This window comes from Cariama cristata, unplaced genomic scaffold (genome assembly GCF_000690535.1).
Source record: "Cariama cristata isolate BGI_N322 unplaced genomic scaffold, ASM69053v1 scaffold35714, whole genome shotgun sequence".
Lineage (NCBI taxonomy): Eukaryota > Metazoa > Chordata > Aves > Cariamiformes > Cariamidae > Cariama > Cariama cristata.
The window spans coordinates 1-17,857 of record NW_009612961.1 but is presented as its reverse complement, the minus strand read 5'-3'; the positions used below and the strand labels follow the sequence as shown (position 1 = coordinate 17,857).

Here is a 17,857-nt window from a genome sequence, read left to right as displayed (position 1 = left end):
ACCACATCTCCCACCAGTCCTTCTCTGTGATCCTTTAGTGATAGTCATGATCTCTATATCAAGCACATACAAACCAGGAATTAATACCACTGTTCAAAAGATGTGAATTCACGTTAAAATAAGGTTAATAAACCTTCAGTATCCTTGTATGCAAGGGGAGAAGTTTAAAGATCTTCATAAAATCAATGAGTAGGGAAGTAATGGAGAGTCCACTTATAATGCTCAGGTGAAATAGTGCATAGAAGTGTATGAAAGGGTATTGCAGTCTAGTTTAAAGTACAGATGAGTGAAATATTTTATGGTATTTATTATTTAACTACTTTCAAAAACCTGGTCTGCCCTATATTTTCTTGTAAATGTAACATATATACGTATGTTAATTTCAAAAAATGTATTTGCCATGCAGTTCTAGGTGTATTTCCTTAAATACTTTTTTGCTGTTCTAATATTTTTTTAACGTTAGAATTTTAAAAGCCATAATACATAATTTTCTAATTCCAGTTTCTGTTATTGGAATTCAAAGAGTTGACTAGCAATAGCAAATCCGTTATCTTTGTGTATTTAGTGAAGTAAGTGAAAATAAACAGAGGGCATAGCACTTTTGAGCTAGTTGGTTTTGATTTGTTTGAAAGCTAAAGTGACCTAAGTTACTATAACATGACATTAGTTGCTTTTTAATATAACTAATATTAGAAAGGAGGCAAGTCTTGTTTGTTATGTGAAAATATAATATTTTTTTTTTAGGAATATCCAAGAGTAAAAATTGGTGTTTTCATTGAACAACCCACTCCTTTCCTACCTAAATTTTTAGACAGACTGTTGACTCTGGACTACCCAAAGGAAGCACTCAGTATCTTCATTCATAATAACGTGAGTATGATGTTACTATTGTGCAAAGCTTCAATTTGGGAAATTAGGGTATGAATGAAAGTGTGTGAAGTAGTATATGGATTCTATATGTGTACATAGTTAAACTGTATAGGAAGAGAAAATCTTTCAGAATTTAGTATGCTGAAGTGGAAAAAATGCACCAATTAAGTGAAATTGTGGCAGTGCTTACTGAAGCTTGCTTAAAGAAACTGCTAGATTCTTTGTCTTTTACTAATGATTGACATAAAACAATAGAGTAGAATAAGAACAGAACAGTTCCAGTTGGAAGGGACCTGCAATGATGATCTAGGCCAACTGCCTGACCACTTCACAACTGAACAAAAGTTATAGCATGTCAATAACTATTATCCAATACCTGACATTGAATTTACTTTTCATCTTGTTGATACCCTGGTGCATTTATGTTTCTCTTGGTTCTCCTTCTGGGTGCCATCGGAAAGACTGGTGTGTCCAGGTGTATTTTGAATAGCAGTACAGATAAGCTGCTGCTTTGAATATTTTTTGAATGCCTTTTGCTAATTACCTAATGATCCGGTGTTGCTGATACTTCACCGGTGGCTTCAGTATTGCTATTTTCATGAGTGAGATCACAGATGTGTGTATGTCTTTTGGAAAAAAAACTAGGCTGGAAGAGAAATGGGAGGAAAATATAATTCCACCCTTTTTCACTTGGCATGCTTTACTGTTGATATCATAGCACAAAAGGCTTAAGTAACAGAAGTAGAGCTTATCTTTAAAGTCTTCAGTGTGCTTTTGTGAGGGGATGTTAAAGGTGTAAATGTGATACGCACATAAGAATTGTAGGCTGTGCTAGGTTTTGTTGCTTCAGCCAGAAGTCATATGGTGTTTGAAATCAATATAAAAGACTGAATAGCTTTTTTATCATAGAGGGGGGAAACCCTACCCAATATTTTAATGATTCTAATGTCAGCCATAATACGCAAAAGCTACAAGTGAGGGCACTGGGTTGGAAGCATTGCATGCAGCTGAGGTCTCTTAAATTAGAGGTAGGGTAATTGGAAATCAAAGAAATAATCACTGTGACTGTATTTTAAAGAAACAATAACTGTGACTGTCCACCCGGCTACAGGTGGCAGCTCCCTCTCTAAAACCATTCTGGAGTGGCATAAAAAACTCTTGTGTGCCACTGAGGTTGTAGGGTGGGTTTTGAAGGTGGTAAAATAAATATCCTGAAAAATACTGCATAAACAGTGTGAATCTTGCATCATTGGTCTGGAGGTACAGCTTTGATTTATATTGCTGATATGTTAGATTCTTTCGCTAAAATTTTGGACAGAAGAGCTTCATTTTAATGACAGATATACTGGAATATCTTCAAATACTGTTTGCCATCTGTTTGTTTAGGATAGAATACAGTATGTTCTTGGACACTATGTTTATGACTTCACAGCAACTAGTACTTTTCATTCACTATAAACAATGTTAACATGATTACAGGAAGTTTACCATGAAAAGCACATCAAGAAATTCTGGGAAAAAGCCAAGAACATTATCGGAAATATAAAAATTGTTGGACCTGAAGAAAATCTGAGTCAAGCAGAAGCCCGGAACATGGGAATGTAAATTCTAATTTATAAATCTGTTATAATGATGTGTATGCTAACATTATTTCATCTGTTATGTATATTATTTTGCATCTTACACACTAACAACTTTACATCTTAAGATACAAAAGTGGGAGCTTTTGTGGTAGAACAAAATCTAGATATAAGTTATGAACTGTTGAGTATTTTATGGTTTCTGTCTAATATAAAAAACTGTTGGTCATTGAAAACATCTATGATTTGGACTACTTTGGTAGTCTGTCATCTTGCCTTCTAATGAAAACATACAGAACAGTAGACTGCAAAGAAATAAGAGGTTTCAGATTATTTTTACATTATAGTTATCTCAAACATGAGTATATATTAAAACATGATGAGTATAAACTGTAAAGTTTAAAAATTTTTTAAAAGAATGCTATTGAAGTAAAATAGATGGTAGAGTACAACAAACTTTAATAAAAAGTTTGTGGAGAAAATTATATGTAGCAGTAATTTAAAAAAAAAAAGGTGGAAGCAGGTGCAAATCTAAAAATGTATTTGGTTTTATTTTTTTATCCAAAACCTTTTCAAGCTAACTTATCACAGTGTGATTTCACAGAATAGAAATACCTCTTGCATTGGATATGCATTTAACAATTGCACTTTTGTTGTCCTAGTCCTTCCTTTTTTTTTTTTTTTTTAAATGACATTACAGTTAAGTAAAAATATGGTTAAAGCTTGACCTGGCCATACAGATGACAGAACTATATTTCTTCCTATGGTTCAAAGTGATAGAAATATCCTTTAGACATGCTCTAGCAGAAGTTTCTGCTCTCAGGAAAAAAAAAAAAAAGGACTTGCAAAGGCAATGAACTTTATCTTATCCTTGGTCTTGCTTGTTTTTCTTTTTCTCATTTTTCCTTTTGTTTTTACTAGGGAATTTAAATCTTTAGCTTTTAAACCTGGCATTTGCCAGACCTAAGTCTGAACCTGGGAGTATGTATCTCACGTCAGACCTGCCCGTCAAGGGTTTTTTTTAGTGGCTGCAGCACTGGCTACTACCACAGAATTGCTTGTGGCTCTTCCAGTCTGTCCATCAGTCAGATTATGGAGTTTTACAGACCAGGATCCCACCAAGACCTTGCTGTGGACGTTGAGCAGGCTTCATTCTCACATAATTCTTCCACTCTCTTTTCTCCCAAATCTTCCATGAGCGTTAGAGCAGAGAAATTAATTTCAAAAGGCCCTTTTCTTTTATATTCAGAGGTTAAGAGCATAGCATAGGCTGTTCATGACATCAACTGAAAGAATGAAGGTCTAGTCCTGAGTCTCTGTGGTGGTCTTGGAAATTTGTTTGAATGGGGTTTTGTTGTGCAGAAGCCACTGGGAAAGTGATGCTTGGCTGAGGTCCAAGCCTCTCCTGTAGCTTTTCTAGGAAACACTACAGTGTTTCCAGTGTTAGTGTAAGCAGCCATTCACATGTTTATAAATCATTCTTTCTTTATTTCTAATAGTCTCTAAAGCAAATGTACCATGTTTGCAAACTTTCTGAAGTAGTGTCTGTTAAGTGTAACTGAGGTGGAATTTCTGGAGTCACTTTTTCCTCTTTGTTATTATATAGACACCTTAAGGCAGAATCTTGAGTAATCAATTTCTAGACTCTTACTAAATCTAACCCAAAGATCTTTAAACCTATCTTCTTTTGATAGAACCTACTGACTTATAATGTGACAGAGGTTTTGATATGGTATATGGTCTTTGCTTGATCTGTGGATAAAAAAATAGTAATTTAAGTATATATTTGCACAAAATAATTTCAAATTCTGTTATATAAGGCGGGGAGAATATCATACTTGTGATGCATACCACTGGATCCAGTCCACTCAGGTGTGTTATCCATTGTCTGGATATAATTTGACCCATGTTACTCCTGCTTTGAAAGGCCTCTTTAATAAAGATTCTGTCCTAGAGAAACACATAACATATAGACAAAACGTGAAGTATGATGCATGTGGAATGAGACCATGCCAAAATAGTGAATCATCCCGAAAGTATGAGTGCTTGTAACAGAATCTTTCATGTGAACAATGTAGATGTAATTTGATGGCTCCTTTCAATTTGACTGAAACAGGTTCAGTTTATTGGCTGCCCTTGTGAACATCACCAGCTTCTCTGGAACAACTGCATCTTACTTTTCCTCAAAAAAATATCTAGCTCGGAAGTACAGGATGTTCATGGCAAAGGCAGTTACTATAAAAAAAATTACTTGCTTTCAACCCTTAAGCTGGTTTCTAACATCATAATCTCATTTGTTTCTCACTAATATGGCGATGGGAGTAACTTGAAAAGAGTGATTCTTCAAACCTTTTTAATGGTTTGATTTACAGAGATTGATATATTCAGTCTTCTGATTAATTTTCTCCTGCCTCTATCTGCATTATTGATTGATAGTTTTGTTCCATCTGCCTCAAACACTTGCTTTCTCTCTTTTTCCAAATTAGCTGATTTTAGTATCTCTCTGGTAATTTCCCCGTAGATTTAGAATTAATTTGGTCTCCTCACTTACACATTTCACACAAAAAAAATCTATCTGAGGCAACAAAACAGACTTCAAATAATACAGAGAGAGAGAACTTAAGCATTGAAGATCTGGTTTGTTTTCAGCAGAATACTTTTGTGTATATAACGCAGTTAGGTCAGTTTTCTCCTTACCTATTTTTTTATTTCCCATTTTTGGCTCAGTAAAAAGCGGTAATAAAACACAATTGAGATTCTCAGTAAATGACACTCTCTTACATCAATATAAAAGTGAGAAAATAACGTTTCTTTTATTTCACCCATAGCCATGCAGCAACCCTCTGTCTACTTTTCTCATTCACATAAATAAAGAATAAATAAAGCATTGACTTTCTTACTACTTCTTGACATGGAGAACCCTTTCCTGTGCTTGTGAAAGTTGGACAGGTGCTGGAAAGGACCCAGAATTGTTCAGTCAGCAAAAACCTGTTACAATTCAACAGTATTGGCAAACAGGAGGGGACAACTTTCCTTATTGTGGGCTGAAATAGAGTAAAAAGGGAGGAAAATAAAATAGAACAAAGAGAAAGAAAGTTTAGCTGCATGTTGTCTGAGTATTTTCTCTGCACATACATCACTTGAAACCCTAAAATAGCATTTCCTTTTCATTTTTTTTTTTTTCCTTCATCCATTATCTACAAGGAATATGAAAGAGTTCTTATAGTTGGTTCTTTTTTTCTTTAAGAAAAAAACTCATTTGTAGTTTTGCCTTGTTTGGAGATGGGACTTCAGCCAGCTGTTACAGAATTTGTTATGACAGAAAATGTAAAATAACAATATGAAATGTGTTCAAGCAATAATATAAAGTGGGGAAATCACTTCTCTGAGGTTTTATTTATGAAAAGCTTATTTTCCATAATCTTTTTTTCCCCCAGTACTTAGTCTTCAGGGTTTCTTTTTTGAGGAGTTTGTGGTGTGGTTTTTTTTCCCTCCCTCAAAAATATTAGTAGCAAAACTAGCTAGGATTTTTCCTGAACTTTAAAAATGTGATTTATCTCAACTTCTAGTGGGAATGCACACATTTTAAAGAAAGTTTACATTGAAAGCTTTCAAAAGTTTCAGAAAGAATAGTAGAGAGATCAAAATGAGAGAGTTCATTGACCTCAGTGTTGAATTTTGAGCTGAATTTGGGGTCTCCTATATGTTTCTTGAAAGAGGGTATTGAGTCACTGTCTCTGAGCTCCCATTTGGTATTGATAACTCATGATGTGGACACAGGAGGACTCCCTTTAACCACTTCAAGTAGGGCAAATATATTGGCAGTGGCTGAAGGAAGAGCTGGCATTAAACTTGACATCTGGGAGACACAGATTATTTCTGTTGGAGATTTGGATTTTCTGGAGGTCCTTCTCTCAAACACTTCAGCAGTTCTGGGTTTCAGACTCAGAAGGAGGAGGAACATTTTGAACTTTGAGTGTTGCAGAAGAAAAACAACTTTTCCACCCGTATCTGATTTCAGTAGCTTCCAGGTGTGGTAACTGTGGTAACAATACTTAAGCCTGAGAAGCAAAACTAAACATTAGTGCTTTATCTATTTTGTGGCTACATTTATTTGATTTTAGTGATGGTTGATAAGAGCACTGTACTGTTGTGGCTGTCTGGAGAGATGCAAAATGTAACTCTAAATGACAGGCAATGTCACCCAGTCTTTCAGTGAGTATTGCAGACTTGTATCTGGGGCACCTTTTCTTTCAGACGTCTGTCAAATGGTGTAAGTGCTCTCCCTTTGGGCTCACAATCCACACTTGGAATTGTATTTCTGAACAGTAAGGCTTATCAAAATGATAATTTGATTAATTGTGAATTCAAACTATGTATAGAAAAAGATAAAGTAAGTGACTCAATGGTAACGAAACTGGGTAGACCATATGTCTTACTGCTATAACCAGCTAGCACCTTGGAATTACCTCAGTGGAAAGTTTGAAGAGAAGAGTGGTGACACGTTCTCTTTTCAAATGACGTCACTATTCCAGATGGGCTTGCGGTTTGTAAGCAAAGTTAAACATTGCTCTGATTGCAAAATACCTTAAATTGATCTGCTGAGCTTCATTTCACACTTCCAACAAAAAAATCTTGGCCTTCGAAATTTTTGTTAATCTCTACACTGAAATGGCTTTAACTTACATACAAAAACATGACTTTCTTTCAACATTTGGTCTTAGTTTATAAGCAGGTGGAGTGTAAAGCAAGCAGATTAAAGGTTTTAGCTGCTGAATTTAGATTAGGAAGTGTATTGCTGTACATATGTGTATTGCTAGAAAGCACTTTCTGCTTGTTTCTTGCTGTGACATCGGTATACATAATAAATAGTTTCACGTACAATCTGGGATTTCTACATTTGGAGAGGTTAGCATACACTGTACGAAGGTAATACTTTAAAGCATGAGAATATCCAGGATTACTTTTATTTCCTTGAGAAAGCTACTTGGCAACGTTGAAAACTTAAAGAGAAGGTGCATGAATTTCTGAAGAGTAGGCTTGCTTTATTGATTTTGACAGAAACTTTTGCAACTCTTTTTCTGTATATCTGAAACCTGAAGTGTTTTGTGGAGATTTTTGTTAGTGACCTTAAAGTGCAAAGGCAGAACTTATAGTACACACTTGACATGGTGACTTGTATCTGGAAAGACAAGGAGAATTATGCTTTAAACATGAAGTTTTGCCATTTGGGTATCCAGTCTATAATGCTGTATAGAAGGAAATAGAGAAAAAAAAATGAGTCAAAGTATGATCAGAATAGTAACCTTGATTTTTTTGGCCTCATATCTGTATACACACATAAAAATATATATTTAATATTAATACATGTATTAAATATTCTTGGTTACAGAGATGGAAGTTAGAGGTTTCACGTTGTAGGTGATTTGTACTGCAGCTGAGTTTCCAGACTATTTAAGGCAGTAATGCTTTCGAGGATTTCTCAATAGATTATTGAATGACTGAGTGTGACTTAGACCAAAACTTTCAATTCAGTATTTTGTGTTTTGGATTACTGTGTGAATGAAGAACAGAAGGATTTTTTGACACTAAACACATTGGACCGGTTTTAATAGAGTTCTCTGACTCTGGATTTAAAGCTGGGGGGGAAAGGCAAAAGTTGAAGTACCATACATTTTGAAATTATGTAATCAATTTTCCAGAAATGTTTGCCTACAAATAAATCTAAATCCATTCCATTTATTTTTTCATATTTTCATAATTAAAAACATTAATTCCATTCATATTTTTGTTAGCAGCGAAAGGTTTAGCTGCTTTTGGGGAGGTGCCGGCCAGTGTTGTGGCTGGAACCCTGGACTGACATCAAGTCTACTGGTCTCTCAGATTTAGTTTCCATTTTAGTAGAATGTGGATAAAGTAGCTGAATGTTTTTGGAAGAAATTTAACATCTAATGTTAAGTGCAATATAAAAGTCAGGTTACTATTAATAATTGTAGTTCTGCTAACGATAAAGTTGCATGTCAATTATGTTCAGTAGTTGTTAAGCTTTGAACGGAATAGGCTAGTAAAGGACAATGCCATAAAGATGTAATTGCTGGACTGTATTATGGCCAAAATAAAACCTGCTGGTTTCAAATGGGGCAATTATGCAAGAAAGTGCTGATTAAGGAAATGCTGTCATAAAAACATGTATACAAAAGATAAAAAAATGTGTCAGTGAAAGAGATGTCAGTTAAGGCAAAACCAGAGACTGACCAAAGATTTAAACTATGGGTGTGTGTCCAGACATGGTGACTTCAGCAGTAGTGGGAAGACCATTTCTCTCATTTTTATATTTTAAAAATTTGGCTTAAATCATTACTACATCTTTAGTGATCGAGCTTGAAGAGGAAGGATTGCTTAAATTTATCAAATAAAAAAGCTTTACCTTCTACTGTGATTTCAACAATGTCACACCTGTAAAGCCCTTTATGCAGAAGAAAGTTTGAACAAAAAACCCCAGAAGGTGTTGATAAGTAGTAATCCTTACGAGAGACAGACAAAACGCTGACTGAAGCACTGTGCTAGGTAGTGGAGAGGAACGGAGAAGCAGGCAAGAAGCCCTGCCAGAAGTTGCCTTGACTTGTGTGTAGCCTGTCACATCCACTGTTTATCAGATCTTCTGAAGTGACAGAGATCATCTTCCTTTGCAGAAAACAGTCACGAACAATCAACCCAAGTAGAACTTAAACTGAAACAGTGTTTATAGGCATTTTAAAGCAAGAAAGTGAAATTATTTTAATGTTTCAAGCTGTTACAATGGAATTAATGCAAGTTCTCTCACTAACAGTGAGGAAAATAGACAAAGTCAATAATGTCACCTGCATGATAGAAAGCTACTACTGTAGTATGACTTGAGGAAATTGTTCCGCTTTCTCTAAAAGTATATTTGATTTACTATAATCTCCTACTATTCTGTTGGCATAGGAAAGCTGAATTCACTGTACTGGATCTTGGCCTAGCAAGTGTACCCTGCCAGAAACGTACAAATGTACTCTGTGCATCTTACTTTTATATTTATAGTAGAATGTGTCTTCTGCTTGATGGAAGCTTTCTCTTGAAGATGTGGGAATGTTTGCAACTAGTTTATTCTTCTGAGATCAAAATCACAACTGATAGAAATAGTATATGGGACAAATTCAATTCCTTTTTCTGATTTCCATTCACTACCCATGCAATTATTTTATATTTCTCTTTACCAACTGTGTTATGCTTGTAGGTCACAAAAAGACTAAGAAAAATTCTTTAAATATATATTTCTTTATACTTTTTGTCTTACACTCTCTGTAAGGTTTCAATTACTATTCAGATCAGCAGATAACATCTGTAGCATCTTTGTCCAAGGAGAGTGCTACAGCCATGTGCAGTTACTTACTAGAGATGCTTACTTAATAAGCTCATACTTCACTGTTAAGTGACTGTACTGATATCCAGCTATATAAAGTAGTGGCTTGATTTCCCCACTCCTCCATCCCCCCATTTTCTATTAGGACAGCACATAGTAAGTAGTTCTTGCTGAACTTCATGAAGTTTATCACACTACTGTAATCTAAAGACACCTCTCTTTTTTACAGTACTACACTGCAGAGGGCTTTTAACGCAATGTATGAGTAGAGCACTTGGTTGTGGTTTGGGTTTTTTAAAGTTTTTGGTTTGTTGTTCATGAATATTTTGTGGACGTGTGCAAGTTAACCATTGTTTTTTGTCTTTTTAGGGACCTTTGTCGCCAGGATAAAGCATGTGACTATTACTTCAGCATAGATGCAGATGTTGTGTTGACAAACCCCAAAACTTTAAGAATACTGATAGAACAGAACAGGTGCAGTATATCTCTTGATTTTATAGAATTTCCTCTAGCTTGAAAGGATTCTCTGGGGCCCATCCAGAGAAAATAAGATCCCGTCTGTTCTTGCAGAGTTAAATCCTCTTTGTTTACCTGTGGCATTTGGTTACCATAGTTCATAACAGGCTTGGAGGCCAACAATTCACAAAGCATTTTGTTCCTGTCAAACAGCAATTCCTGATGTGAATTTAAAATGCTTCAAAGTTCCTCTGAAGAGAATGGTACGGTGTAAGCAGGTTTTATGAAATGAACTAAGATTTCACTGACTAATGATTTCAAAGTTGGTCACACAAAAGATGTTAAAGGAAACAAAACCAAACCCCAAACAACAAAAAGAACCCCAAAACAAAACCAAACAAAAATTCCTTGGAGTTTACTCCTCTAGTACTGCAGTATTATTACTTTCTTTTTAAATCATAGATGCAATAAAATAGTGGAATGGTATTGGAGATGAAACAGCTGTAATGACCAGTTTCTCCTTTATTAATATAATCTCTTAAGTTATACAAAGCTGTGACTCAGCTTTCAGCAGAGTGGGCCTGCTGTGAATGCTGTGCACTTCGCTCCTTCCAATTTGTAAATTCCCATATTAGGTAGGTAGATAGTGTTTGCCCGTTTGTAACAAATCTGGGAATCTCAGGTGTATCACAGAAAGATAAATTATCAATGTCTGTTTTGACCTACTAGTGAGAACGGATGGAGCTTAAGTAAAGATGTGGCTGCCAGTCCTTTGCATTATATTCCTTGTAATATTTAGTGTTGTAGAAAAAGGCTAAAAGCCAGGTACACTACGTGGAAGAAACAGAAGCCTTGCAAAATATATCTATCAGTAAGTACCCTCTGAAACAAAGTGCCATTTTATTCTTTTTATTCTGGTCAACTTAGATTTCCTCTCTCTATTGATATTACTCTATTAAATTTTGGGTAAGCCAAGTCTCACTGTGTTGTGTTTTGGGGTTTTTTGTTTGTTTGTTTGTTTTTTTTTTTTTTTGGGGGGGGGTATGTTCGTTCTCTTTTTTTTTTTCCTCTCATGACTTTTGCCATTATGCTATAGGCAGTATTTTTTTGCTTGACTGAAAATCAAGCCACCACAGATTTATTGGAATCTTTTCTTCTGTTACACTGATGTTGTTTCTGGGCAGTGGGTGCTTGGATGCTGTTTCTTGCAGCTAGAGTTCAGAATAGCTGTTCCAAAATTTGACAGTCATTGGTATTTTAACTATACTATACTCCAAACTGAGTAAAGCTGGTATATTTTGATGTATAGTCTATGTATAACAGTTCATATTATTCAATATGTCACTTCACAGAAAGATAATTGCTCCACTTGTAACTCGTCATGGGAAGCTTTGGTCCAATTTCTGGGGTGCTTTGAGCCCGGATGGCTATTATGCCCGATCAGAAGATTATATTGATATTGTCCAGGGGAACAGAGTGTAAGTAATTGTAAGCTAATTTTTAAAGTCAAGGCACCCAGTATGGTTGTTAACAACATACTCTTACATTTTCATGCAATATGGTATTATTCCTGAAGAGCTTAGGTTAGTTATAGTGTTTAGCTTTTTCTGTTTCATAGAAATACATTTGTTTTCCCACTGTTTTTTTCCCATTCACAGCCTGAATAAAAAAGCAAAAGTGTTTACCCAATGAGCTAGTATTAGTAATGGACATAGTCATTACTAGAACCTGTCTGATTGTGTCTGTTTGCTCTAGCAGTGCATAATACAGAAAATGGCAAGACAGACAAATAGCAAACCCAAAACTTTGTATCCCAGGAACCTCAGTCAAAAGAAATGATTGTTGCATTCATCAAATGAGTTCTTAATCTCTTTGAAACAAAAGGTTAATCAACTGAACAGCTGTGATTTCTTTCTGTATGTTATGTCAAATATTTCCTAAGGAGCTCTTGAGAAACACTCTTGTCACATAGCCTTTTCGGTTTGTTCTTCCCCTAAATGAGTGTGATGTAAGTTGTTCTAAGCTTGACTTTCCTGTGTGGTGATGCCTTTTCCTTGCCCTGGAAGAACAAAAAGGTCTGAAACAGATTGACTGCTTGAATAGGACTGGCTCGTTTTCAGTTGCACTGAAAGATGTGCTCGTGGCGCTGGGAGGGAGGAAATCTGCAGAGTGAGCATTGTGGCAGCAATGCTTTTTTGTTGATATTGGCCTCACTCACATAAATACGTGGCCTGCTGTGGTCTGTGAGTATTTGTGTGAGGAGGTCAGACGAGCTGTGTGAAGCCTCAGTGAAGTCTTTAAACTAATTTAAAAATCTGTTTTAGAATTACTTTCTCCATCTGGTGGTGTAGAATACTATAAAAGGGTTTGATTGCCTTAACTATGGAAACATGAAGTATGTTTGTAGCTAGAACTCTTTAGAGGATTCGACCTTTCTATTTTTTGTCACAATACTTCATAAAAGTTGAATTACTACCTATGCATACGTTTAGGATGTCCACAGTGTCCAGCTGTAGTTTTTCAAATGTCTTGGAAACCTTTCAGCTTCATTTCCCTGAAACTTGCTTAGTCTTGCCAGCAAAGAGAGACATTGACAGAATAGGTAACAAATTAGTTTTCATGGCATTAAACTATTTGTATTTGTGGTTTGTTTTTTTGTTTTTGTTTTTCTTTTTTTACAGAGGAGTATGGAATATTCCTTATATGGCTAATATATACTTAATTAAGGGACAAACTCTCAGATCAGAGATGAAAGAAAAGAACTACTTTATGCGTGATAAGTTGGATCCTGATATGGCTCTCTTTTTTTCAGGGAAATGGTAAGGTGTATCTACAACAGCTTGCTTTTAAATACACACAGCCTTCTTTGTGTCCTGCTACACTTGACTGCTTCACTTTATTGATCTTGGATATTGTATTTTTATTTCTAATTCAAAGTACTGGCCAATTTTTGTGACATAGAACACTTTAGGTGTGTTTCTTTAAATTGTTGGAACAGAGGTTTTTGCAGGGCCAGTGCGCTGGTGCACTGACTGCATGAAGGTTTTTATTTAATTTCACAGACAATTCCTTTTGAAGTTAAAATACCTTCCTTGTTGACACAACCACAACAGATGAAAGAGGGCTCAACTTCTCTGCTGTATATGCTTTCAAACTTATCAGTGCATTTAGAGCATCTCTATTGTGCACATTTTTATACAGTGTGCAACTTCTAGCCAACTAAGTTGGAATATTTTGCAATTTTATATTGAAGTAGATATGTGTTTAAACTAATGATGGGGAGTGTTGATATAAAAAACGTAAGTGATTTATGAAATGGAAGGAATCTTCTTAGGGAGCATGAATTACTTATATATTTTTCCAAATAGATTAAAGCTATATCAGAAATTTGTTACTTGCATTAAGCTGTAAGTAATGAGAGAAAACTTATTTGTACTGTAAAATTATGAATATATAAATCCACATTTCTACTGATATTTATACTAGTTTCAGCACAGAAACAAATAAGACCTAAACCAGACCTATTTCCAGACACTATAGCATTGAAAAATAATTTTGCTGAATTGAACAAGAAAAGTTGGCAAGTATTAATTTTTTTATTCCCTCATAACAAGGCATGATCTCCTTTGTACTGATTCTTCAGAACATCCCCATCCAATTCTGCTGTATTGAAACCTTCTCAGCATCAGTTATTGCAAACCTGTGCTTCCCATGTGCTCGTTAAACTAATCTGACTGGCTCATCGGAAAATTGCTTTCTCTTTTCCTCTTTCTCAGTCTGTGCTGTAAGATGGTCTGGTACATGCTTGTTTTTGTATTGCAGCAGATAAGAAGGGGCTGGTGGAAACAGCTTTGATATGTTTATTATGGGCTTTGCTTGGAGATGCATGTTGTCTGTAAAGGCATATCAGCTTTTGATCAGAGGCTGCGATTTCCCCAATGTAACTGTGGAAACCTAATAGTAGTTGGAAAAAGAGAAAGATTATGTATCAGAAAACTGATGTGATGATTCTCCTTCATTTTAGACTTTACAAAGGGAAAAAGACTCCCCTTCTTCGGAAACATTCCATATGCTCAGACCCCCAAAGGTGTTGCTTTATTTTTTTTTTATTCATGAGTTGTTATTACGTGCAGTATTATTCTACCACAGGAAGGTACTTCTCCTCTCTCCACTTACTCTAATGAAATACTGCTCTAGCTTTCTCTTCAGTCTTCTAAAATTCAAGTTTTTGCCAGGAACATGTTCTTCGTGACCAGCTCAGAGCATCTTAGAGAGTCTTGTTGTTTCCTCAGGGAGGTTTATTAGTGCTTCTGAGGTCAAGGTGTGCTGAAGCTGTGCTTCTGTAGCTAAAACTGATTCAGCAGTCCTAGGGAGGACTAAAACTATAATCACTAGCAGGTCTGCCAGGCCCCCTCAGTGACCACACAGGGTAGTTGTGAAATTGGTGTCACTTCAAGCTGTTTTTCTTGACCCAGACCCTCCTTATTCTCCCTGCTGCAGGTATGTTATGATTTGGTAAGTGCCCAAAACTGGGCATGTGTTTAACATAATCATTATCTTTCTAACAGTTTAACTCTTTTTCAGACAAAAACATAGACAGAAATACTGAAGTATCCAAATGGTAATGTCTTGATCTGCTGCAAATCCAAAAGTCACAAACAATTCAGAAATGAAGTTTTAGTCTGAAAAACAGTAAACTAAAAAAACCCCACAGAACCTAAGTTTCTTTTTTAAAGACTATTTTCTGCTACTATTTCTAATCAAGAGAGTTTTGTTAATATCTTCTGTTAATACCTTAATAATAAAGTTCTGTCTTACCACACTTGGTATCTTGCACATATTTTGCAATGTTTGCTTAGGTGAACATACTTCAAAGTGCTCAGCTGTTTCTACCTTGATCTGAATATTTTTATATGCTGTGTTTGCCAATATCTTTTTATTTCAGGCCAATTCACCAGAAGGATCACGTAGTGAATAATCTGAAATAAGTTTCTTGTTCTGACTTCCATTAGTCCTTTTATTATTAGCTTATTCTTTCAGCTTTTAATCAGGAACTAAATGTTAGATGTTGGTTTCCTTATATGTGTATTTTCAGTTTGAGAACAGGTGCTTCCAGTGTGTCTGCTTAAGTTTTCTGGAAAACAAATCAACCAATCACTTCTCTGTTTTTTTCCTTTCTATAACTGTATATGGGTTTACCTTATGAACAATATATGTTTTGGTTTAATGTGTTTAGAAAATAAATTCAACCAAATGCTTGTAAACAAGAAACTGTGAACACTAGTTGGTAATTAGAATCAACCATTTGAAAATAAAGATGCAAAATGAACAGCACACGTATAATATGTATGTACAAGTGTGTGATGTATTTTATGAAAATGCAGGCATAAACATATTTTTTAAAAACATCATTTTTTGCTAAGATGGACAGCTTTGCTAATGACATTTTCTCTACTTGGTATAGGGTGTTTTCATGTACATTACCAACAGACATGAATTTGGAAGACTTATTTCTACAGCCAATTACAATACCTCTCACTACAACAATGACCTCTGGCAGATATTTGAAAATCCTGTGGTATGCATCTAACTATGGAGGAAATAGTTATTTTATTTGAAAAAAAATTTAAAGTTTATGTATTAGAAAGGACTTGGGATTTAAAGACTTTACATGGAGAACATTTGTTTATTACACGCTAAATATTGGTTGTATACTAAAAGATGTTCTCTACCAACCATTTAAACAAATGACAATGTATCGTATCAGCAAGCCAACTGATGACCAGAGTAAGGGGTTGGAGATATGGCCCTGATGTAACAGGTTTCATGATTTTTGACATGATGAGAACCAGTTCATTTATGGGTATAAGAAATTGTTTAATTGTTTCCAATGCTTTCAGTAGAGCAAATAAATAGGATATAAATTATTTTTTTCACTTATAAATTAATTTGTTCTGATTTAATGTTTTAAAATCATGGTTTTTAGGACTGGAAGGAAACCTATATAAATCCCAACTACTCAAAAATCTTCACTGATAATATAGTAGAACAGGTGGGTATAAGTAGTTTTCTTAAAATTTGTGGGACTGACTGATAATAAATTGGCATACAGTAACTATTTCCATGCAAATACTGTTTTGGTGTGTGGCTGAACAGCTTTTTGATGTTTTGTATCAGAACTGACTTTTTGCATTTTGAAAACTAGATGAGAGGAGTCCAAAAAATAATTGCTAGGTTGCTCAGAATAACGTAGTTGTCCAAGTAATTGCCTTCTCCAAAACACACATTTATTTAGCTTATTTATGTGAACTAGTTAGTACCACTAGCAGAAGGCCTAATGAAATTTCTGTAGCAGAAAGCCTAATAAAATTTCTGTAGGAGATTGCAGTGATTTCTGGTATCTGGTAAAGGCAAGCTCATCTAGACACTTTCCTTGAGGGGTACCTTTCCCTGTGAATTCCTAAGATCTGACAGCCATGAATCCAAGGTAAAGCCTTTTGCTGAACATGCAAAAGTCATCTTTTTGTGTGTTGTTTTTTTGTTTGGTTGGATATTTTTGTGTTTTTGTCTACCTGGCTGCTTGCTTTCATGTAACTGATCTGGACAGAGCACTTCTAAGATGGTAATTGCTGTACCAGTGTTAGATGATCAGTTCTGTGACAAGTAGGGACAGTGATTTAATGAACTTTGCTTCCTTAAGAAGCTGGGATAAATTGTTTCTGTGTTTAAAACAATATTAAGTTTTAAACTGTTTTTCATAATAGCTTGTAATGTAGAAGATCAGGGTTGTTATTTAGAGCAACAAAGCACAGAATATGTGGGTACACTGATGAAGCTGTTAATGCTGGGTCATGGTTTACAAGGTAGCTTGTAGTTTTTGCTTCGTTCTGTGAGAATGTATTTGTGGATCAAGACAAAACTTAATTATTTAAATGTATCTGAATTATGGCTCAGATGAGAACAGCTGATATTCTTTAGTGACCAAGAAAAACGAAGGTGTCCTTTTCAGCAGTTGAAAAAAGATAGCTGTTAAAACTTAACTCCACTGAAAGGGATGAATGTAGTTTTTTTAATTTTTTTTTTTCGCTTTCATAGCCATGTCCAGATGTGTTTTGGTTTCCCATATTTTCTGATGCTGCCTGTGACGAATTGGTAGAAGAAATGGAACATTTTGGACAATGGTCTGGTGGAAAACACCAAGTAAGTGTCAGCCTATATAAACGTGACTTTAATGAGTGAGTACCTTTGTAATAATGAAGCTGCTCTATCACTCCCTATCCTCAGCTGGACAGAGGAGAGAAAATATAACGAAGGACTCATGGGTCAAGATAAGGACAAGGAGAGATAACTCACCAATTACCACCAGGGGCAAACCAGACTCGACTTAGGGAAATTAGTTTAATTTATTACCAAACAAATGAGAGTAGGCTAATGAGAAATAAACCCAAATCTTAAACAACCTTCAACCCCTCCCTTCTTCCTGGGCTTTACTTTACTCCCAATTTTTCTCTACCTCCCCACCCCAGCAGCACAGGGGCATGGGGAACAGGGGTTGGGGTCAGTTCAT

At 35.4% G+C, this 17,857-nt stretch overlaps 1 protein-coding gene across 1 annotated transcript; it reads left to right on the top strand.

Annotated features, from left to right (window-relative positions):
* Window positions 1–744: 744 nt before the first annotated feature.
* Window positions 745–17,490, top strand: LOC104160649 (procollagen-lysine,2-oxoglutarate 5-dioxygenase 2-like; the record flags this gene model as incomplete). The annotated part of the gene is given in 9 exon segments (XM_009698834.1): window positions 745–870; window positions 2,350–2,471; window positions 10,204–10,308; window positions 11,643–11,768; window positions 12,972–13,116; window positions 14,315–14,377; window positions 15,755–15,868; window positions 16,277–16,342; window positions 17,386–17,490. Coding segments are annotated over 9 exon segments (972 nt in total), but the record flags the coding sequence as incomplete, so codon positions are not given.
* Between the last annotated feature and the right edge of the window lie 367 nt (window positions 17,491–17,857).